The 23,992-nt window shown below is 43.8% G+C and overlaps 2 protein-coding genes across 10 annotated transcripts in view; both read right to left on the reverse strand.

The window, feature by feature from the left end:
• The window catches only part of LOC117605531 (uncharacterized), a 94,028-nt gene extending 90,691 nt beyond the window's left edge, over positions 1-3,337 (reverse strand). The window contains exon 1 of one of the 3 annotated variants that reach the window (XM_034326955.2): positions 3,208-3,337. The gene's annotated coding sequence lies outside the window, so the exon portion shown is untranslated. The remainder of the gene's footprint in view (positions 1-3,207) is intronic. The other 2 variants (XM_034326956.2, XM_034326957.2) reach the window with 2 other exon arrangements.
• A 327-nt stretch (positions 3,338-3,664) lies between these two features.
• Positions 3,665-23,992, reverse strand: part of LOC117605533 (homeotic protein antennapedia-like) — a 109,750-nt gene continuing 89,422 nt past the window's right edge. For 6 of the 7 annotated variants that reach the window (XM_034326966.2, XM_034326960.2, XM_034326964.2 and 3 more), the window contains 2 exons: positions 13,582-15,074; positions 3,665-4,955 (listed from right to left, as the gene is read on the reverse strand). In XM_034326966.2, coding sequence (XP_034182857.1) covers positions 4,702-4,955; positions 13,582-14,386 — 1,059 coding nt within the window. In that variant the 5' untranslated portion in view covers positions 14,387-15,074 and the 3' untranslated portion in view covers positions 3,665-4,701. Of the gene's footprint in view, positions 4,956-8,528; positions 8,762-13,581; positions 15,075-23,992 lie in introns of all 7 variants that reach the window. The other variant, XR_004581725.2, reaches the window with a different exon arrangement.

Raw genomic sequence — 23,992 nt, forward strand, 5'->3', positions numbered from 1 at the left:
AGCTTGCCCTGGCGGCAATGATTTGCACTAGTGGCAATGGAATTCAAGAAATTGAAAGATGTTACCGTTTCTGACATCACTGTCCTGAGAGCCGCTTTGAATCAGGGCAACTTGTAGACAGGCTTATCCTTAACTTCACACTTCAGTTAGATTAAAGATCAATGATCAAACATTTGACAGAGATTAATGCTGCCAACCCTTAGTGGTCAGGAAAAGTGTCTGGAAAATAGTTTGTCAGACAGGCATTTATGCGTGAAATTTTGCTCGCACTGTGGACCCCAGTTTGTGTCGTAACGGGTCGGTAGTGTGATGCAAGGCCAATAAATACTTCCTTTGTCTCGAAAGCCGCACCCTACGCCTCGGTATATCTGGCCTACATAGATGGTATCGCTGATTAATGTAGCCAGAATATTAACGCGTGCGTTGCTTACCAACCGCAAATCATGCAAAAATAGGAAATCACCGAATCGTGTGAGGTGAATCGATGTATTGTGATCTTTATAAATCGTGATCGATATTTCAAGGGCCTTGATTCTAGACGAGAATAAGAGAAAGCTTACTAATCAACGCGATACGTAATCTAGATCTCTGAATGGAAGGAACAAGAAGGAATTAATTTTGCATTGACAGACAAAGCCGTTGACGGGGAAACGTGGAACTAAAAATGCTCATGGTTGACAGTTCGATGAATGTGCGATGGAGATATGAAAATCAAGGTACATTCCGTTTGTTTAACACTTACACGACTGTCAATGGGTCTTTTTAGATACAGAAATCAATCGTTTCTCATTAATTTTCATTTTTACTTTTGTATGGTGCCAAACGACTGCTGTCCATGTAACTATTTCGGCGACAGTGATGCAAGTGTTTATAACATAATTAATCCGCAATTTCCACGAATTCTTGCCAAAGTGGTTTTCAATGTAAACGATAAGTTTTTTATGACTGAAACTATTTTCCGACTCAGTGTACGAATAAAAAAGATAAGTAGATCAAGACGAGGACCGATGATGGTTCGTTATTTATCGTCGGTGTTCCTCTTTCCTTGAAACTTTTACGAAAACCCATACCTACAGCGATGGCGAAGAAGCCCCTCGACGGGTTATCGAGCTTAATTGACGCCAATTTGCCCGAGCAATTTAGAATCACGACCCCTGACCGTAAACGTGCGGGTTTCGGGGCTTCTCTTCCATACTCCCACTCGCCAAACAATAAAAAAAAGAAAAGAAAAAGAAGAACCGTTCACAGGAGACAGCGAGCGATCGTCGACGATCTTCCGTTTTTCACAGTTCGTTGCTTCTCGTGACAAAAAGTTATACATAAATAAATCTCTCGAGAAAGAATGGCCGGCTGATGCTCAATCGATGCGCGTGCGCGAGCTGGACCATGTATTACGTATATCAGTTCCATATATGTATCTCCCATTTTATTTATTTCTTTTTTTTTATCTTTCCATGATCATTTTACTTCTTTGTTTATCTCTCGTTAATGTGGGAACGAGTCTAAAGAAAGTATTCCTCGGACCCGTGAGATCTTTAGATTCACTTCTTAATATACATATATATACCTATATAATTTTTTTTTATTTTTTTATTCGTTTGTCTCTAAATACTTCATCTTCTCGTCGTAGTCATAGTCGTCGTCCTCGTCTCTGTCGTCGTTTATACATAATTACGTATTCGTTAATTATCGTTTATTTACGTATATCGTAGATTGCGTGTATACAAGGTGTATAAACTAAATTACGTCGATCTATGAAGTTTTACAACACAGCACAAGAATTCGCCGCGGCAGTTTTCCGACGCGTCGGCCCTTACGAGAGGGGATGCGACGACGTCGGCGACCACGTGAGGATCGACGCGCGGCATCGTTGATCCGTCATCGAGATCGCGAGCTTCACTGATCGGGCCGATAGATGGTGCGCGTTTGTTCGCCGCTTGGCACCCTAAACGCATTCAAGTTACTTTTTTTAAGTATCTAAGGGAAAACAAGAACGGGGAATCACAGACTGACTAGTGATACGCGTTGGCACGTCCAGTGCCATGGGAATTCCCTGGTGAAATTTAACTAGTTGGAATGATTAAGAGTTAAACGATGAAGAAAATGGAGGGCAACTGTTCAATTTTTGAATTTAATTTCTCAACTCTACCTTATGATTACTTTTCACCTATCAAATTATGTGATACAATTTTATTATTATAGGTCACTAGTAACCCCCATGGCGCCACTTGCAAGTAGAGTACCAATCACCAGTGATCCCCATGGTATTCAACGCGTTAATTATGAAATTCTTAAGTAATGGAAATTCAATTCATTAATAGAAATTTAGCCATGACAGTGTTAACAGAATAATGCTACGTCTCTAAATGAATCATTGTTTATAACAAATTTAGAGCAAGGAGAGATACCATAAATAGTGAAACAGAATTTTCTATAGAGTTTTACTCGGTGGAGCTAGTGTTAAGGTGCCAAGCGGTTTCATGCCGAAAGCATCCTATTCCAAAAATACGCTACGAATTACATCACTTGGTAACTTGGCCTCGTGTCGTGCGGAGCAGCAGTAAATTTTCAATGACCACTCGCTTGCAAGATTCCTCGGGTTTTGGTCGTTCGTATCGAGGATCTCTTTAACCGGGGTCGCCTCTTCTTTTTCTCTCTTGTTTCGTCATTGCTTTGAATATTTACAAGGAAACAGAAAAACGCAGCGAACACGGTTGCACGATTTCTTGGTTGCTGTTTCGAAACACAGCTTCGCGATACGGCTTACCTCAAAAGAAAAGGTACTTACAACAATAATTACCAAGGTAGAATATCAAAACATACGAAAGATTTTGATACGAATTATGAAATGCATTTTACTTCGGCAGAATGATAAATATGATATATACTGTGTACAAAAAATTAAATGAATAGTCCTTTTCTTTCGAGTAGCCGCAATAGACTTTTGGTTAACGATAGTACTCGCGCGAGCGTAATTATACAGCGATGCAATATACCCGTAATTTCGTAGCTGTACACTCGACGAGAACAAATTATAAGAGGGTCTTTCATTGACACGTTCTTCAGACAGTGTACATACACGCGATCAAGAAGAGAAAAAAAAAAGAAGAATGCCAAAAAATATCTGATAGGACACGAACATACACGGAAGTGTAAATATAAATATGAAAACATTTTTGTTTTTTTTTTTGTTTTTTTATAACTGACCTTGCGATGACACTGTGATGAAGAAATGTCAGGTGGGTTTTGACTTCTGCTCCGCCGAAGGCCTCCTCACTCCTGAAACACTGTGTGTCCTTTTCCCTTTCATTCAGAACACACTAACGGACAAGACAAGTTTTGTTCACAACTTTTCCCCGATTGGCCGAAACTGTTGGATCCGATCGATCACCAAACAAATCACTGGAATTTAAAGAATTGCATAGCACACACTAAGATTTCACTGGTTCCACGACAAAGTGATCTAATCTCGCTTAATTTTTTTCTTCGTAGATTTTTTTTTCTTCCGCTGTTTTTCACTAATTAAATTAGATGTAGTGTGCAAGCAACCGATTTTCACTTTTTTCTTTCCGTTTGTTCCTCCGGCAACGAAGAATCACACTTGGCACGTTCTTGATTCCTTAAGCAACCCTCTGGCTGAGCCACCGCGGTATTTGTCGAAATTAATAAAAAAAAAAAAAAAAAAAAAAAATATAAAGTAACTATCTAAACGATCGATCCTCTCTAAAGAACACTAAACCGTTTCTGATCTACTCGCTAAACAGAGACACGATGGACGATCGTCCTTCGTCCACTATTTTAAACTAACCGCTCTACGACTCTACGCGTGTACGACGTAAGAGAATAAATAATAAAACGCTTCCCTAAAGGTATATTTCTTCTTTTCCACGCGGTAAATATATATTCGTCGCACGATTCTTGCACTCGTTCGTTCATCATTCGTTCTGTCTCTCTGGTTCATTTTCGCTGCTCTTCTTCATACATATATATGTATATAATATTTATATATTTATATATTTATATGTATATATGTATCACTTTACAAGCTTTCATTGGGCTCATTCATTCTCTACTTTACAATTAATTTTCAAACATTCGCGCTATAATTTTTATGGACGTGTATCCGCCATTTTAAAGTACGTATATATTTTTTTCTCTCTCACTCCCATTCTCTTTCTCTCTTTCTTTCTCTCATCCCTATCATTATAGGCTTTAGTACAATTACATTCGATTAAATGTAATAGAGGTTAACGCGGTTCTGATTAGCATGTGATCCAGTTTTCTTCCGATCTGATCCGATCCGATCCGTTCCTCCTGTCCGATTCCTTTCATCTTCGTTCCATTTCCACGACATTACTGTTAGAAGATATCATGGATCTTTATAAATCTTCATTCGACTCGTTCGTGTGTGTCCCGTTCACATCTTCACTTCCGTGTTGTTCAATTAATTTTCGTCTCTACGCGTTATCCTTTGTCTTCTCAATTTTTTTGGTACGAGCAACTTGATTAACACGACAAAATAAGCGTCATTGCTGTATGTGGAGCAAGGGTGGTTTGGGTGGGGACTCCTTTTCGGATATTGCAGGGGTGGCATGGCGTGAGGGGGTGTGTATTATGGGGAGGAGGTAGTGCTGGAAACAAGGTATTAACGACCCTGAGAGAGATGAGACCTCTTTGGAAGTTCCACTCCTCGGGACTCTCTCAACCCTGTGGTGATGTCTGAGGCGAGATCTCGGTGTCACCGTCGCCCGAGCCTGGTTCACCCTTCGTCTTGTTCTCCTTCTTCCATTTCATCCGTCTGTTTTGGAACCAAATTTTGATTTGTCGCTCCGTCAGACAGAGCGCGTGCGCGATTTCGATGCGTCGCCGCCTGGTGAGATATCGGTTGAAATGGAACTCCTTCTCTAGCTCGAGGGTCTGGTATCGGGTGTACGTTTGTCGACCTCGTTTCCTCTCTGAAACACGGAAACCAGCAACGTTTCTCGTTAGTTTCGCGTTTCCAGTCGGTTTTTTTTTCTATGTCTACTTGATACTGGATCTGATACTACTTGCGGTTGCGTCAGTACAACGCAAAGTTTTAAGGTTAAGATATGGTCGCTAATTAACAGCGCTACGAATTTAATTTAATCTTTGGATCAATAACCAAGATGTCCATGATTGCTTTATAATCGTAGTATCTGGATAACCGTGGCAAACTAATTACTAAATACCGAGATATGTATATCACAGGGACCAAAGCGACGACAGCGCCATGGCGAAGCGATGCAACGCGACGCAAGACGTTTCGTTAGCCTACGTACGGCCTCCTTGAACCTGCTATCCGAGATATTTAATGAACGCCGTGTGCAACCTGCTTCGGCACGCGGTTGAGGTTTTTACAGGGCTTCGTTTGAAACAAAAATACCTGCTCAGCGAAGAAAAAAGCTCGACCGCCAGTTCGTAGGCGCAGTTCCGTGTATGATAGATACCTTACAGATATCCGTGACATGATCTGCGCTCGGTGTGGCGGTACACGAATCCCGAACAAGAATATTAATTGTACTTGCCGAGGGAGCAACGAAGAAAGGGAGAAACACGAACGAATAGAGAACCACAGCTGGAGTCGACGTGCGAGTATTTCTGTCTCCTTCTCTCTTTCTCTCAGCAGGCATAATATCAAAGGGTTAGGTTAGCTGTTGCCACACGAGCGTAAGAGGGCAAAACGAGAATATTTCAAAGTGGTACGAGGGAAGGAAAAAAAGGAAGAGCAAGGAAAGAGGAGGAGACAGAAGCGGAGGAGGAAGAGGAGGAGGAGGAAGAGGAGGAGGAGAAGAAGAAGAAGAAAACTCCTTGGTGAGCATTCGAGGCAAACGCCGCCCGTCGCGCTGTCGGCCGATGAAGATGGATGGCGACTCTGCTTCCAGACAGAGAAAGAGAATTCTTGGAGGGCTCTGCATCGTTCAGCTGGACGAAGACGGAGGTTCGAAGGAAGGAGAGAAACTCTGGGAACATGCTCTCTCTTGTTCCCTCCCTCGGGCTACGCTCTCAAATTAACAACATACCAATCTCTAGCGTTTTCTTATAAGTTTTAACCATTTTGCTAGCTTCCATCTGATTCCTCTTAGCCACTGAACAATTATTTTCTATTCCTACCTCGTACTTCTTCGTCTTTCTAAGTTGTTAAAATATACGTGTAACAATAATTACTCAAGATACCATCATTCTAAGTTAACCAACAAGCTAGCACCAAAAATACATCGACAACGTTTGCCAGAAAATTGGAGTCCTAGTCAGTCGATCAAAGGATGCTCGGGATAAACATAGATCTTGGATTTCATCAAAGAAGCCCACGAGTCGTCTCATGCACATGCTTTTACGTGGATAGCCGGCTTATTAATGTTCATTCGTCAGCCGGTTAATGAAGGTACCCCGTGAAGACAGTCTACATCCTGGCCCAGAAGATCATCAAAGCCTTCATGGAATAATAAAACGGCTTGAAGTCACGCTCGACATACCCTGTACCGATTAGTCGATGCCTATTTACCGATAACAGCCTTAATACCTAATTATAATTCCTGCGACACTTGTATCAATAGAAATGATAAATAAGAAGTGTAATTTAGCAGAACAACTCTCAACCGGCTGGGTCAAAGAGATTCTTAATAATCATGTGACTTCAAAAGCGGTGACTGAACTGCAGCTACTGACTGAGATTTCCATTTAGCAAAATAAGCATTAAATAAATTATTTATCAAATACTAGCAAGAGGTTACTAACATAGACACATCATCCTCAGAATGGCGAATGTAGCACAAATAAATTTTGCCACAATAAAGGCACCGCATAGTAGATAGTAAAGAAACAATATCAGATAGAATCCCAGTCGTATTCAGAAGTCCTTGAGTCGGTGTGAAAGCATTATCTATCTGCACGATCTCTAGCAAATTAATCACCGCTATGCACTACGAGCACTGCAAAGAATTTAATGGCGTTTTCATTGTGCGAATACGTCGTGGGAAACACGGCCACGACGTGCTGAGGGTACGAGATGTTTTTTCCCGCCAAACGCTAGTTGGCGGGAACAGCTGAAACAACTATGTTCCAGGGATCAAAGGACATTTTAGAAATGTAACATAGAAATCTCTATAGAGATGGCTTAAGTTCGTCAAAAGAGGTATTCATATTCCCAGTGTCTTGGAGCGATTTTCAAGTATACCTGAATATCTAACCTACGGGAAGATGCATGACTTTCTTTCTGCGATTGAAGGATGCGTTCATCCATCGAAGGACGGACACTCGCGGGGCGTGTCGAACAGGTCGATAACAAGAAAAGCTAGCCAGAAACCTTCGGTTTATGCTGAAGCTTGGTTCTCTGATCCTGGCGTATAGCCGTTGCTCTCGCGGACGGAGGTGACTTTAAACGCGGGGCAATAAATTAACGGCGTTGGGTTACGCAAGGATCAAATGTCCCCTGGAGTATGGCCGAGAGATTTATGGGTCTGCCTTCACTGGCGCAGCATGAAGGAACGGAACAGAACGGAACGGAACGGAACGGAACGGAACGGAACAGAACAGAACGGAACAGAACAGAACAGAACAGAACAGAACAGAACAGAACAGAACAGAACAGAGCAGAGCAGAACAGAACAGAACAGAACAGAACAGAACAGAACAGAACAGAACAGAACGTACACAACCGTACGGCTTATTATAGGCTAGTTGCTCCGCTTCACTCCGCTTCACCTTCAAGTCGATGGTGGACTGGTCTTTCAGACCCGCCGCAGGATACATGCAGGACTTTTCAGACGAGCCAGCCTAGCTAGCCGGATGTTGTAACTCGCTAATAAGGCGCGGCCACCACTCGCTGCCCAATTAAGCTAAGCTTTACGTGGCCACCTTAAGGCCAGGCCTTGAAACGCTCTTCGATTAGATACCCTAGATATCCCATTAATTTTATCCGTTCACCCCTCTCTTTGCCCTCTTCCCTCTCGTTCCGGTTATACACGAGGAAAGAGCCTCTCGGATTATATGACCGGTCGACGTCGCTGACAGAGGTTCAGATTAATTGCGAGGAATCCGGTGAATCGCTTCGGAAAACCTTCTCGATGGACACTTCGGGGAATCAGGTGTTTTCGATTGGAATACATATTTCTTGGTCTTTTACTGATAGGATAATCGAGATGGCCATTTTTTGTTTTTGATTCACACATTCCTTCACCCGCGTACATTATTTTTCCTACAAATTCGTTCAGAATTCAAAACACGAGCAGGTGTACATGGAATGGGGAGATCGTAGACAAAGTAGGACATCGGACACACCAAATGCATACGTTGGCCGAACCTATTCTCACTGCTCATTATCTCGACCTTCTAACTTCTCCTTCAGGCTCTCAGGCTCAGTCTCCTTGTCCGGTTGTCTGCTTGTCTGGCCGAAAGACAGAAAAAAGAAGGTGAAGAAGGGAGAAAGGCCTCCTATCAGATAGTTTGTTCCCCTTGGGGGCTCCTAAGTTCTGTGTATGAGTGTGGGGTCGACTTGATGTTCTTCTTACCCCGCGTCTCTTGGCGGCGACTTCTGTTGAATTTCTTTTTCTTCCGTCCTATATTTCGGTCCAGGTGGTTATTCCGCGCTTAGGACATTTGCTATTCCCACTTTGTCGAAGGTTATTTAGTTTCCTGGACGAGAATAACCATGCCCAGCTGATCCATTACGAGCAACTGAAGCTTGTTTGTTGTTCGAATCGATAGGAGGACGGGATAGTCTGCACTTCCGGTTTCTACACGTCTATGGATCGAAACGTGAACCAGTTGAGTTAAGATTGCGCTTCCTAACCTCCGAAATCAACTAATTTCAACTAATACAAATTCATATATTTAAAGGTGAAAGTATGTTTTAAATTTTATCCAGAATTCAACTTTCAGATCCGCATATATAATTCAACGAATAGGTGAAATTCGAACGTGTACGACAAATCCCGTTCTTGGTCCGCGTCTCTTTAATCCCGACCACGTGATCGAACTTCCTCCAGTTCCCCGTCTGCATCCGTCCGTCTGAGTCTCCATATATTTTAAGCGTGGCAATTCGTCTTGCTTTTTGTATTTCCGTCCTAGGCTGCTTGCTTTATGTCACGTTGTTTTCGTTGAACTTTCTTCGCCGGAAGGGAGCATGCTCGCTTTTTTTGCTGAATGGGGACAGAGAAGGAGGAGAAGAGTCACCATAGGCTTCGCATAGAGGTCGCGCCATGCCGACAAGATAACCTTCGTTCAGGAATTTCGTCGGTTGTTTGTGCAACGGAGGCCGCATTCCTAACCTCGCAAACTTCCTGAATCTCTGATGGAAGAAAATTATCAACCACCTACGTTAGCAATTAACATCTTACCTAACCGATTGTAGATGAAATGGATAAGGTAGAAAACAAATTTCACGACTTAATTACTCAAATCAATGAAAGGAACAAAGCATTAAAGTACTTAAGAACGTGGCATTATTTCTTCCGAGTGCAAACTGAGAAACAAGAAAATAAGAAATTCGTCTACCGAAACACTGTGAATAATTAACGTATTTAATTCTCGGATATCCCTGGCCAGTCCTACCAGGAACGTTGGATTTCCAGCGATCCGTTTCAAGAATTTTTTGCTCCCCCTCAAGAAATGCCTAATCTGTGAACGTAACGAAGTCTTTGGTCTAGCCCACTTTCACCCTGGTTTCTCCCAATTTCGAGGTTTAATTTATACGCGCAGCTCCAGCAGTAACCCATATCACCATCGCCCGTATCGTCCATGGTTGTCTCGGGAGTTCATGGCGGCGGCCCAAAAAGCAAACGGACATAGGATTTCTGTAGACCGATCCATCATCGTCACCGTCCCTACGCCCTCCTCCAACCAGACCTCCTGTCTCTCTCATCCATCCTTTCCTTTGCTTCCTATGTAGCTGTATCTTAGTCCCTCTTGCTTTCGTTCTCACGTCATTTCCTCGACGCTCCTCCTTCCCTGCCCTTTTGGGCTCCGTCTCTTTTTGAATATCTCAGAAGCCGCCATCGTTACGGACACCAATCTCGTGTCTGGCAACGCGGTCTAGAAACGCGTTTCCAGATGAGATTCTGATCGCCACGACCCCTGCCAGCTTTGACCACAGATTAAAAACTGTACACGTCCGCCACATGGTATCTAGGAGACTTTTTGCTTCTTGATGAAGGGAAAAGGGGTTACAGGTGTTAACCGTTCAAGTTCGGGGCAATAAATCAAATTGAATTGGGGAGTGTAAGAATTCTACGTAGAATACAATTAGGCTATTCTTACAATTTCCACAAACAAAATTCCAAAAGATACGTATTAACATTTAACGTATCACAACGAGATAAATGCAGCCACGTGCCGGGCCAGAGAACAGTACTCAGTCCATAAATCCATGACTTCCATTAATTGAGCAAGATTAACCGCAAAAAAAGAAGAAATAAATCGAGTCAGAGAATGGCAAGGGCCATTTTAATTCCTCATTACAGGCACGGGTTATTGGCCATTTATGTAGATATTTCGCGCGGTTAATTCGATGGTAATGCGGCTTTTTTTGTCACGGCACTTTCTATTTGCTAAGCATTCGTGTCAGTACACGACTTACACAAGAAATGTGGCGCTTGTACGAGGTTGCACGTGCACTTGTGTGCTATAACGGAAGCCTCACACCTATGCACGTGTATAAACCCGTGTTGCTGCATGCTTATTTGCAAGGAAGACGAAGAAGGAGGAGCACTGAATTGGAAGAACTCGATATCATAAATCTTTTCGCGCAAAAGGGATCGCAATTATCTTACGCATTAAAAGCATATCACCCGGTATCGATAAGTTTCTCTTCCTGCAGGGTATGCTCGAGTTTCGACAGCCAACGACACAGTGCATCGATAATTACACGTAGTGCATGTTCGAATTTACAAACAGAAATTGCATTTCGATGATCTGAACTGAGAAACGAAATAATTCCATTGCAAATTTTATCTGAAATCATAATAGGATTCATGAAACGTTGGATCTTTTGAATTATTATCTTCATGTAATGATGCTTCATGAGATTTGGTTGTGAGATACATATACTTTTTAATCAAATTTGCAAATTTGATAATCTCATATCTAATAAGCAATTATATCTACGACGGCTACCACTAATAAGAACACTTATTATGGCTATCTAAAGGCATTAACGCGACAGAACGCGACACGTGACTCGACAGGTGGCCGAGGCATTTCATAAAAACCATCATTAACTAATGGCGGATTGAAGACGCAATCGAAGAGGCTTTCACGTTTAGAAGTCGTGCACGTTCCAGCGGTGTTTCATGATGTTTGGCAGTAAACGACATCAATGTGCATCACCATGAAACGGTGTTACACGAGCCAGGCCAACTATGCCGGAATTTCCTAACCTATGTAACGCAAATGTCCCGCGTAAGGTGGCAGAGAATCTCGATGGTTTCACCGGGCAAATGCCCGAAGAGCACCTGCATCTATAAAATTGAACCATGCATTATTCATAGGACCTGCTTAGCTCAGCTGGTGCGCTTTTGCAACGTGTTAAAGAAACGGCTAGCCACGGCCAGGAATGGATAGCCAGATAAATTGATATGAAGTTTATCATGATTGGTAGCCCCGTAAGGGTAAACAGGATCGACTGGAAACTAATAGACACTATTAAAACAGGCTGAAACTAGAGACGAACACGGAACGAACGGTAGAGGAAAACTGTAAATCGGTTGAATATCGAAGACAAGTTATACCCCATAAGGGGTGTATCTCACATCGTGTTTGTGCATACAGTGATCGAAAATGGTGTACTGTGCAGATGTTGATACAATGGCCGTATTGAATACTCCATAAGTATAACGATTAATTTTTTAGCACAACTCTGCTTTAATAGTAGAGCTTACTGGTGTTGGACAGTGATGCGTTACCAATTATTAAAAGCTTAGGTTTTGTGTGAAATGTATAACTATGAAACTAGTGATAAATTCTATAGGGTAATGTGTACCTTTCCATTTCTTTAGAGTAAAAATTTATAAAGTGACCAAAAAATCAATATGGTTTCAAGAGGCATGAGCTATATTGTTGATGAGAGAAAAGACTTTAACGTGCCGACATCTGTGAGCAGATTCAGGCACTCGAACCTCTGTCTTCCTTTGACTGGCAGTAAAGTACGAACCAACATCCTCATCACGAACTGGACCATTTATCGGCGAATGGAGGAGTAGCTTACAAACTCAACCGAAAGATGGTCGCAAAGAAATCAATTATTTGCGTACTAACTCAAAAAAAAACTTAATCCATGCACTCTTATAAACCTTATATCCTTATAAATACAACACTTATATCGATAAATGTGAAGATATTAATAGTTCTTAATTTAATTAGACTTGACGAAGAAACACTACTTGACTTTACGAAGTGCACTGAGTAACTGAAGGCAAGAGTGCTAGGATAAAATGGTAAGGAGAAAACATTTAAGCATCGAAGAAGCCTGGCCCTTCAAGGTTGCGGCTTTTTCCTTAGATTTACCGAAGAAAGAAGCGGTAGGAACGTAAGGAAGAAGGAAATAAGAGCAATCCCAGCAGGGTGCCGAAACCTGTGCTATTACCTAACCCTGGGACAAGATACCTTCGGGTTAAGGGGAGCGGACTATTATCACTTCGTTATTGCCATCATAAATTTCCAACTCGTTACACTGAAATTGCCCCTGTGATTCTTTGCAGTCACGGATGGGTCGAGAAAATTTCAGCAAACCTTCCCTGCGTTACAACCCCATCGTATTTCAAGGAAGCAGGTGGCCCACTGGGTTACCTCTATCTATACATTTCCTAAATATTACATTTGGGATAGTAATAATCAAAGGGAATCGACCCTCACTTAGCAAAGGTGGAAAAAATCTCTTTTCATCTTTGCGAAAAAAGATTTCTCTAAAAAATCATTGGCTGGACACATGAAGGTGAAAACGAGTGAACCAGTTCAACATAATGTCGAGGGAAAACAAGCAGCCATGAGTTATCATGGGAATAAAAGTGGATGAGTGGAGACTCTGCCAAGCCGCGGAGCCAACGCGAACGCGAACGCAGTCAGCTAGCAAGATAACTTTTATGGGGGGGTAAGGGTACGGTACACGGTATACGCGTGGTGAAACTACCGAGCTAAAAGGTCAGAGCAATAAATAACTCGGTACGTCTGGGGTATACCTAGAAACTGGAGACATTATGCCAATCTTGGCTTGCGAACCGTACGAATGTGGTCTAGTTTTACCTACTGTTGCATAAATCTGAAAGCGACCGGCTACCTGCTGTCCTCTCTAGAAACCTTGCTTTCTACGAAACCTCTTGGCCACGCGGGAAAAGCCTTGAGCCTATTTTCGTGAGCCGCTTCACGTATTCTGATTATGCCTTTCTGTGATTCGAGTCCACGATTTTGGAAATTTTTATATTTTTTCTTCTTAAACAAACCCAGAAAGAAGACGCACGAACCTGTCTTGTAAATTTATGGTACACGTTCGTCGGATTGAATTATTTTTCTGAGACATCAAGAAACCTCCGCAAAAGACTGAATTTAGAATCATCATGAATATAATCTTACCGAATTGACTTCTCATCCATGGGTAGAGCGGGCTCGGTAGGTTGGCACTGGCCGCACCTTGAGGAGTGCCCTGTTGTTGCTGACTAAGCGGCGACGTGACCACCCCTTGATGTTGCTGAGCTTGCGGCTGTTGCTGCGGATGTATGCCTGGCTGCGATTGCTGCGACGCCGCTTGCGTCTGTTGTTGCTGTTGATACATCATGTGCTGCTGCTGTGCCTGAAGATGTTGATGCTGTTGCGGTTGCTGTTGGTGCTGGGTTTGCTGTGGCTGCATGTGAGGATGTTGCGAGTGCATCTGATGGTGCATCTGGGGCTCGACGAGAGGCGGGCTGTCCGGTCCATCGAGCACGCTACCCTGATGATCGACCGCGGCCGCTTGAAGCTTGCAACTCGCGTAGACAATAGGAGTGGACGGATGTCCGTTCGGAGTAGGTGTGTGTCCCATGTGGCCCATACCAGGGCTGGGGGACGTCGACCTGTAACCACCCATTCCGTCCATGCTACCGTGCTCTTGTTGATGCTGATAATAGGTCGCGTTTCGCATGTCCATCCGATTGTACGGCGGAAACCTCGGATAAGGCATATCTTGTTGGGTGCCCGCTGCCCCATAATGATGGCCAGGTACTCCTTGACGCAGGAGGCTGGGATCGCATGGGTCCCCGGCTTGCTGAGACTGTTGTTGAACCGACTGCGTTTGCTGGGGCACCTGGACGGCGGCACCGTAGTGCTGCTGATGCTGATGCGGGTGTTCCACCCCGCCATTACGCAGGTCCGGGATGTACGAATTCGCGAAGTACGAACTCATGCTACTTGTCCCACCTGGCCCACCTGCTAATGCCACCCTCGGTCGTTTAGCGTGCTCTCACTCTCTGTATTTGATCTTTGATAGTTCTTCTCCACCTATTTACTTTCCTCTTTCTCTTCCTCCTCCTCCTCCACCTCTTCTTCTTCTTTTTCTCCCTTTGTACCGGGATATAGTATTTGTTTCTTTCTTCACTTTTTATATATTCGCTCGTTTTGTTTTGTACTCTATCTGCGTACGGACACACTTGCACACTGTCCTTACATTTGGATATATTATTTATATTATTTTTACATATATAATATATATATCACCTTCTGTAAATCTTGAATCCCACACTCTCGGACAACACGCGGGCGCGCACACTCTTTATTATCACACCACCATCACCGTATTATCTCACTTGCGTATCGTTGAATTCTATTATTTCTTTTTTCTTGCCCTTTATCTCGGGTTATCACACTGGACTCATCGAAAGAACAGAAAATAAAACTGGAGCACTACAAAACCGTAAGTTATCAAACTGTGGGGTTAGGGTTGAGGGGCGAAGATTGAACTTGTACACGAGGGGGGGAAAGATGGTAATCAGAGTTCTTCGTCTTCTTCGGTGTGGTACCTTCGTTCAAAGCGCCAAGCCGCTCCAGACACGTTCCGTTCCTCTGTCCACCCTGCTACCGAAGTTGTGCCGCACCTGTAACCCAAACACACACAGCTCGTGTTAATTTAACAAGTTTTCAAATCAATGTCGCGATTAATTTTGCGGTACCGTATTTCAGCGCAAGACAGAAAACGAACAGCTCGCACGGAGACAAGTTCCGTTTGCTGATCTTTGTGCGACCAACTGAATGAACCGAGCAGAGTTTGACTCTGAGTGACAGAAGGCGAGGTACACACGTGGCCCGTCACGGTGACGGCCATCACCCAGACGCCGAATTTGCCTTTGGCCTTCTGTGTGGGCGGGCTAAACGATCGTTAAATTTGGAAATATTCCCATCCATTAAGCGGCATGGCTACTGAACGCCTCGTCGAGATTCTACCCAGCCTCCCTTCATTTTTTTTGTTGCATACGCGGTCGACGGCTTCGCGCAACTCGTTAGTACGTAACTAGAACCAGGAGACTTCTTCCTTTTTCGCGTTTCTCACTGAGACCAGTTCCGGGAACGCGTTTTACGAAACATTTACCGTTACAAACGTTGTTCTGTTAACCCCCGAATGACAGAGCCGACTCAATTAAAAAACAGTTTCAAGAAATGAGAAAGGAAAATAATGTTTAAATTACATATTGGGTTAAGATACGAAGATTTTCACCCAACGATAGGTTTAAACTTCGCGGGGGGACTTATGGGACCGAAACAGTGACGAACATCTACGATGGGTCCGTCGGTCCCTTATCGGCAGAATCTTATAGAAACATCTTCTCATTAGGCCCGGAAATCTTCTCTACCGACTGTGCATCAGCTTTCCTACTTCGAGATGGCCATCGGTTTTATGCTGTAAGTTCAGGTAGTAGGCACGAGTTTGAGTGCAAATGCCTCGTTCTACTTGGGCCAAATTTGTAAGCCTATTTTTCCGTCACGATCGAAATCCAACTATAGTCACATAAAAGAATAAAAAAATTCGGTTTCAGCCAAAGAGAATAGAATAGAATATACGCGGTATAAAGGTATTGTGAGCAGCACACAGTGGTCGTGTTGGTAATGGTCGAAGAATGGTATGGGATAGGGATGCGGGGGCGGATGTACACAGGGATCCAAAGGGATGGGTAGGGTGGCAGGTTGAAGGGTTTGGGGTGGAGGTGGGGCCCTTGGGAGTTTGCTGTACACGAGAATGGGTCGGACACGGGACGATCGCGATTAACATTCCGGCCGCTAGCTCGCTGTTCGCGCGGCGCTTTCATTAATTCCAGCGTATTGATTCCCCGGATTGATGAATGGCCGCCGATAGCGATTCCATGCGCTCCGCAACTCCCCGTACTCTTCCCTCCAGCCCGCCAGGATCGCGTATAAATTCTACCTCTCGCAGGATTTTAACTCAATTCCCGCTTTACGGACTGCCCTCGCCCCTTACGTATTGTGTGTCCTCGTAACGCAAGTTTCTTTCTATTTATTCGGCCCCCTCGGTTTTCCCAGAGATGAAGATAAAGGCTTACGCCTCGTTTCCATCCGAACGACGCGTAACCCTTCTTCCTTCTTCTCTTTTTTCTCCTTACAAAAACAAGATCCATGCTTTCCATGAGGTGCGATTAAACGCGATCGTTGTTACGCGAGCCGTGTAATAAACCGTTTGAAATGGAAAACGTCACGCCTCGGTATTGTTGGAAACGTTGCATTGTCTTTCCATGAAAATGTTTCTGCCGTTTTATCTGAACGAGGCATTGTTTAATTGCGTAGCGGAAACTCTTCAAAGGGATTTCCGGTAGATAGGGAGCGAGTGCAATAATAGTACGATTGTTTCTCTTGTTGGACTTCTTCGTTTTGATAGATCTAAACATTTCCAAGGACGATTCGAGGTCATTTAGATTTTGTCAGGTGGTGACACCGACTGGAAGAGGCATCAACTAACTAGCCATTTAAAGGTCTAAGGAGTTCATATTATTGCCGATAGATGGCGATGTCGACAGCCAGAAGAAACGGAAAAAACGGGGTGGAGCGTGTCTGACAGCTGGGTGGGTTCGGGGCCAAGGTGATTGAAAACAGGGTGGAGCGTCACGTGACGCCATAGTTGGATATGGAAGTGACGTCAGGCAGCTATGATGGCCTCTAGTTAACAAAATGGCTCCTACCGGGAAGATTCTTTGTCTCCTCGTGTAGCGGGTCCTAGGTCATCGTTACTGTGACTTAAAGGGACATTTGTTTGCTTCACAATCTACAGATTCCATTTACCCAATTGATTCTCTCGGATCAATTGTATAAATAGTACATTTCAATTTAACCTGCAATGTCCCACTTCACATTATCAGTGTTATACCTTTTAATCCTGTTTCTTGTTAGAATTTAAAGCATCTAACATAATTCAGACTGTCGTGGGAGTCAGCGCGTTAAAATTCCTACAAGTTCTATGATATGGTTACCGAAAGGTTAAGACGAAGCAAACCACTCAACCTAACCTATACCACAACGTTCAACGACCCATAAATACACCATTAAAAGAACATAAACACCTGTTCAGCGATTTTCAAGTGGAATACATTAGCTGCAACACGTTCCATGGCCATTTCACTTTCTATGCGATAACCTAATGAACGCTAGTCAAGTGACAAGTGATCAAGGCTTCACGTTCGCTATCTCGAAAGCACTGACGATGGTCCGACTATGCGAATGGCACGATAGGATGAAATAAATGACACGTTATCGTGGACAGCTGGTCAACTGAAGATTGCCGGCCAATAAATGCTGGCAGGATTTGACAGTTATGGGACTCGTAGCTCGTGCCGGTCGTTCGCACGCCGTAAAACAGTCGTAAACTAAAGGAACTCGTAAAACTGGGACCCTTGAATGAGCCACCTACGTGCCGGGGATCCCGGTTGAGGAAAAAAGGAACAGAAAATTGTGACCTTGAACAAAATTCCTGTTCTCTGTTCCTGTGGATTTGGTCATATTGCCAGCACATTATCCGAAAATTAAAGAAAGAGATTCAGATAGAGTGTTCAATCTCGGTTTACACTCAACGACAAACCGCGTCAAAGTCGATAAATATTTATATCGATCCCCTCGAACAAATTGCCATCGTGTTAATATAATTAGAGTCCCTGTGGCCGCTAATTGCACGCCATTAATTCACAATACTCGTTACTAATAAATGATGAGACGAGTCAGTGATGTTAGTGACACGGGTGCAGTTACTTTCAAGAGAGTAATGGAGACGAGGTAATGAATTCAATGATTGATTGCATTCCAAAAAGGAAATTATCCACCATGGGAAGAAAGATAAAAAGAAACGAACTCAAGAGGAGTAACGGAGTTCAACGAGTAGGGAAATCGAGAAGGAATACCGTTACGCACGGTAGAAGGTATCCAGCTGGTGGAAGGTCGAGTGGGCATTAAAGGGTGGCCGCGATCAAGGTTTCGAGCGGGCTGCTCGAAAAGGATCGCGGTCCAGCGGTGCTGTGTGTTGTGCGTCCCGGTGGTCGAGGAGGTGCACACTAGCACGCGGTCGGATCGGTGAACGGAGAACCGACACGCCAGCGGATCAGCCAAATGCTAACATGCATATGCGATTAGCATAATCGAGTCGGCCTGCAGGAAACCAGTTTGCAAGGCCGCTCAAAAGCCGGCCGCCCAATAGCTTATGCCGCTCTCCGCGGACCGGCACGCACGCCGCATCCGTAATTCCATTTCCCCCTACCGAGTACGCGTCGCCTCGTCTCGCATCAGCTGACTGCGAGAACAAACCAGACGGACCGGACTCTACCTTTTCCGGCTCCTCTCGCGGCCGATTGCGAGATCCACAGAACCGATGAGACGGGAGGAATCTCGCGTAACCGATGAGACCAGACAATTGCCCACTACAATTTATTTTAAACTTTTGCAATATGCTTATTTCGTATAATGATATCATTTTAATGTAATCACTTCAAAATAAATTCCTATATTTCAGATCACTAAATCTCTGGTACCATTTCTTTAAAAAGGGGCAAGAATCATACCGCCCTTGATCATTTTATAGTCAGAGAAAAGTCGTCGCCACGAACAGTGGTGGCATCGCCACGGCATATTTAATAAACAGAGAAGATACAGAGGCGTGTATGGACCTCCGGGACCGCAGTGTTTCTGGTTAAAAGGGAAGCCAAGGGGGATGAAGAGGGTCGAAACAGTCAGCCATGAACGTCGCAGATAAATCCCACCAACGTTCTGCTAGCCGACGATACGCATTACACCCTCGTCCCCTGTCTTTTTTTCTACCCTCTGCAACGCTTTTTTTCCCCGTTCATTTTCAACTTACTTTGGCCATGGCGTCAGTTACCAGCTCTCCTGTGGTTTTTTTCTCTCCTCACACCCTGCTTTTTCGATTCTCTATTCGAGATTATCAACGGTCATATTTTTCAACGAGCTGTTCCATGCACCAAAAAGCTTGTTTTTGTTTTCCACTTCCCAATCAAAAGTGCTTTCGATAACGCTTTTTTCCTGCTGGATATAGTCGTTTCATTGAAACCTTCGTTATCTGTTGGACTTTTTTTCGTAGGTTTTCGACACTGTTAAGGCTCATTCTTTTCATCGTTTCACCTCGGCATGAGCTGTTTGATAATTCCTCGCTTTCGATGCGATAGAATGCTATTTAGCGATTCTAATTTCTAATTCATGAATTACTCACTGTTGTCAATCTTGAGGAAAAAACACTAGTAAAATTGTACACACCTACTTCCTATCGACAAGTTTCGCATTTCATGGAACATTTGGAATAAATGTAGATAGCTTATCACAGTTTCGTGACACCTGACGTATGACATCTCGTTAAGCAGACTCGGCTCGATGAAATCTTTTAATACATCAACTCTGGCCGTCAACGAACTGAAATTATCGCGAGCATGGACTGATACGATGAATTATGCGTCTCCTACTAGCAGTCGCTTTAATTTATTCGACGTTCCAAAATGACGATGCCTTTATTGAGTGATAAATACTGGACGGAGTGTGTGTAATTCTCTGGGAACCATCTCGATGAAATTTGTTTAATTAAAAAGGCTGCCGATTGAATGGTTCTCGGAAAAGTGGTGAATGTGATTGATTTTAAGATTATTTAATTACACATTTAATTTTGACAACTTTGTTCGAGGTCTTACTAGTAACTAACTACCAGATCAGTTTCAATCATCGGAGGATACTCGATTCAGTTGAAAAACGAAAGTACAGTAAACAGAAAGAGAAACCCAGCAAAGAGAAAAGCCAGGAGTTGCCCAAGGATTCGCTTGTTGACCCAAATGAGCTGGCCGAATTTTGCGTGTCGTCCACGCAGCAGGACGCCTGGCACCTTCGATTCTCTACAGCCCCTGTTCCATCCGCTTTCGCAGCGCGTTGAAAAGCCTGAAAGAATCTCAGCCACGGTCAACTTTCACATTTTTTCGTGAAAACATTTTTTCTCTAGGAGCTTGTCTGCCCCGAAATTTAGAGCGGTCAAGCTTTCTCTTTTGGTCCCTGGCCGAGGTGATCTCGTTCCGAAGGAATCGTAGGTCGATCTAGTGGGTCGTTATAGTTCCTTGGAAAGTCAGAGCTGGTTTCTCAAGCTTTTTCGTAAGAACGAGACCACGTGTAACCTCGAATGAACACATTCATGGCTGACTCCGTTACGTTTATCTTATCATCAGCGTACCACAGCGAGAGGGTTAAAACAGTGGAAATTTTGGCATGTTCACGATACATCTTCAATTTAAATTCGAAGATTGTAATTGACGCGCAAGAATTTGCGTTTATAGGAGCTAGACGAGATAGGATCTCGAAACTTAAGTGAACATTGCGTAGACACGTGTACTTACTAGTGCATATAAAACATGTCTGGAACACGTTCTATGAGAACGTCGAGTTTCACTCGAGTGAAGAGGTTAAAAGTCGAGGGGACAAGGTTTCACGAAATCTAGATTCTACTTTGTTAATAACCGTCCGAGCAGCAATGTCCTATCTACGTGATACATCGAGGAGCAATAAAAGTTTTCTAAAGGAACCTTAAGAGTCACGCGAAGATAACTGAAAGGAATTAAGGCAGGTCCTTTGCATGAAAAGTAGGTAACAACCAAGATTTGGTACACAGATGAGAAAGGGTTATAGTAAATTGAGAAATTAGCCTTCGGCACTTTGACTGTCGTGTCATCAAAGCCTAGGTAACTGAAATTCTGTGGGAAGTTCTTTTTTAAGTAAAAATATAATTTGTTATGATCCCTGAAATTTGTGTTGAAGGTGTGAAGCCTGAAAGCGTGGTGGATGACTAATTAGCTTCCATCCTAGGTAGCAACTAGTTAGACCTATATTTTTCACGGCTCATCAAAGACATCTGGAGTTGGGCGTTATTTTCAGTTACACTATTATACTGCGTCTACTTGTTAAAAAAAACTAAGCATAGATTTACTAGAGATAAGATTACTACCTGAAGAAACGTTTCATGAATTTAACAAGATGATAGTCAAGGTGTTAATGGTACTAAATTTCTAGGAAATCAGGATTTCTCGAGAAGAGACTAGAATAAAAATCTAACTGTTTTGTTTCGTCTTAACTATATTCTCCACTTGAAAATGGGGTAATTACAATTTATGACCCAAGTTACTTTTCAGAGGAGCAACATGAAAAAGATATGGTTACAGGAGCATTCATAATTCAGGGATGGCTACTGGTTCCGAAAGGGTTAAAATAAATGAGTCTTATTCCTCGGTATCATCTCTCCTAGCCTTTTCTCAAGTCTTTGAAACAACAACGCCTATCACCATGAAAACACAAGTGTAACTCATATATCTTTCAGAAAACCACTCTGCGTGTAACTATACTAAATTTCTTTCAGAAAAAAGAACAAGCTTAGAAATCTCAAACAGAACATTAAATGGGCACCAATTATTTGGGTAAAAATCATTTCGATGAAATCAATAGATTTATGAAAAGGCAATTGATCGTCGAGCAAACGAACTATCAAAGAGGGTGAAAGCAGGGTGAAAGAGAAGGGTAAGGACGCGTGTCTTCGCGCGTAACGCCGACGGTGAACCTAAAATAACGAAGGTGAGCCTTTATTTCGTCGCGAACGCGAGAGGGTGCCTATAAGAGCGGCGAGACACGGAGCAGAGTGGAAAGTTTTGACGCCATCCTATAAATCAAGCTCCAGGCTCGCTCGGCCGGAACGTTGCACGAGCTCACCCCAGCTCTCGAGAGTTTCGCTCACCGTATGTCTCCTTCGCTCTCGGCACAGACAGCTTGTACAAGGTGGGTCAAAAATTCCAACAGTTCCACCCCACCTTCTCTTACCTCCTACCTACCTACCCATCTCTGGCTCACCCCTGGCTTGGCCGCCGCGACTTTGAAATAATTACCTTTCAGTTAATTTATGTCGTGTCTGCGACCCGCCGTTGGCAAAACGACATATTCATTGTTTTATGAATTAACGCGCGACAGTGTTGCAGGAAAAATTATACGACTGATTACAAAACGACATATTTAGTGTAAGTTTTCTAAGCCACAGTGCGTCGCCGACTCTCCGGACTGATTGTCGATTAGAAAATACACTGAATTTCTTCCGCCACCGTTCGTATTGCAAATGAGGAATCGTCCGCGGTAACAATAAAGAACGAGGTTGCGAAATAAGCAAATGCAAATTTCTCGTCGAGGCAAGTGTACTCGACGCGAAAGACGTGGATGGCCGTTTGGTGGGTGAGCCGTAGATATCGTGACGCGATAATCGCGGGAATGTCCGGTACCAGAGGGGAGCGTTTAGCTGTTACACATGTCGCGTACACTGTGAATGCGTGTGCATGCTGGATCGCGCGCGACCCTTGTACACACACGCTCTTTGTTACTGGTATTGTACAATTAGCTGATATAATTAGTAAATGGGAAGTTGATTATCTTGGATCGCACTCGAACGACTGTGCATCGCGTACCTTAATACTGAAATTGCATATCAAGGGAAAATTTTGTTGCTTCTGCCTTCGTGAAATATTTCATTACTGGGAATAGTGGGAATAGATCGAGTATCGATATGCAAACTCCACGAATAAGTACCATTCACTTCCATTTGTGTAAACGCTAATCCGTGGATCGACAAAAATTTAATACACAATGAGCATCGACGGCTAGCGAAGACACAAGGTTCTACACGAACAGCAAATTCAACAACTTAATTCCATGATAGAATTCAAGGCCAAAACTGTAGTATCGTGTATGGAAGATCACACGATTCGACTAATTAACAAGAGAAGCAGCGAATCCCAGCGGAGCCTGACGATAATCGAGGTAAGACCGAAACGTAAAGCTACCCTAGATCGCAGCAGTCCGTTGGTCGGCCCATGGTCTCTCCCGTAGGAAATACGTTTCCGGCAGTTGGCCGGCTGTCGTGTCCGTGGAAGTCGCGTGACAGACAGAAAAGAGCACGTAGAGAAAGGGAGAGCCCCCGTAGAGAGGAATGGGTAAGGGCGGAAAAGGAGGATATTGGGTGGAGTAGCCTGGAATAGCCTGAAGGGGGATGAGAAGCGAGAAGCGGTTGGTTCAAGGCATGGTATTGGATGCTGCCTCGGCGAAGCTCACGGTAGGGGTAGTTTGACAAGTTGACAAGAGCACAAAGGCCACGGCGGAGCCGCAAGAGACGGGAAAGGGCGAGACGAGGTAACGGAGTGGGAAGAGGAGGCGTCGCGACGCTCAGCGTCCGACGGAGGGTTAGCCGGATAGAGTAGTAGGGGGATGAAAGCCGTGCAGGTCCAACGCCGTGAACAAAGGACGGGCTGCCTTCATCCCGCTGAACTCTCTCTCAGACTTTGGAAACGAGATCACCCATACAGCGTATTGCGTGCGACTGTGTTGAACGAGCTACTCGTAGGGGCGTCGGCGAGGGAGTTCCAGTTTGCTTGCTCGACCCGATAGATACCAGGCAGAGCCTAATATCGAAAGTTCCTGGCTCAGGCAGAAACCGTGCTTAATTAAATCG

Source organism: Osmia lignaria, chromosome 14 (assembly GCF_051020975.1).
Source record: "Osmia lignaria lignaria isolate PbOS001 chromosome 14, iyOsmLign1, whole genome shotgun sequence".
Lineage (NCBI taxonomy): Eukaryota > Metazoa > Arthropoda > Insecta > Hymenoptera > Megachilidae > Osmia > Osmia lignaria.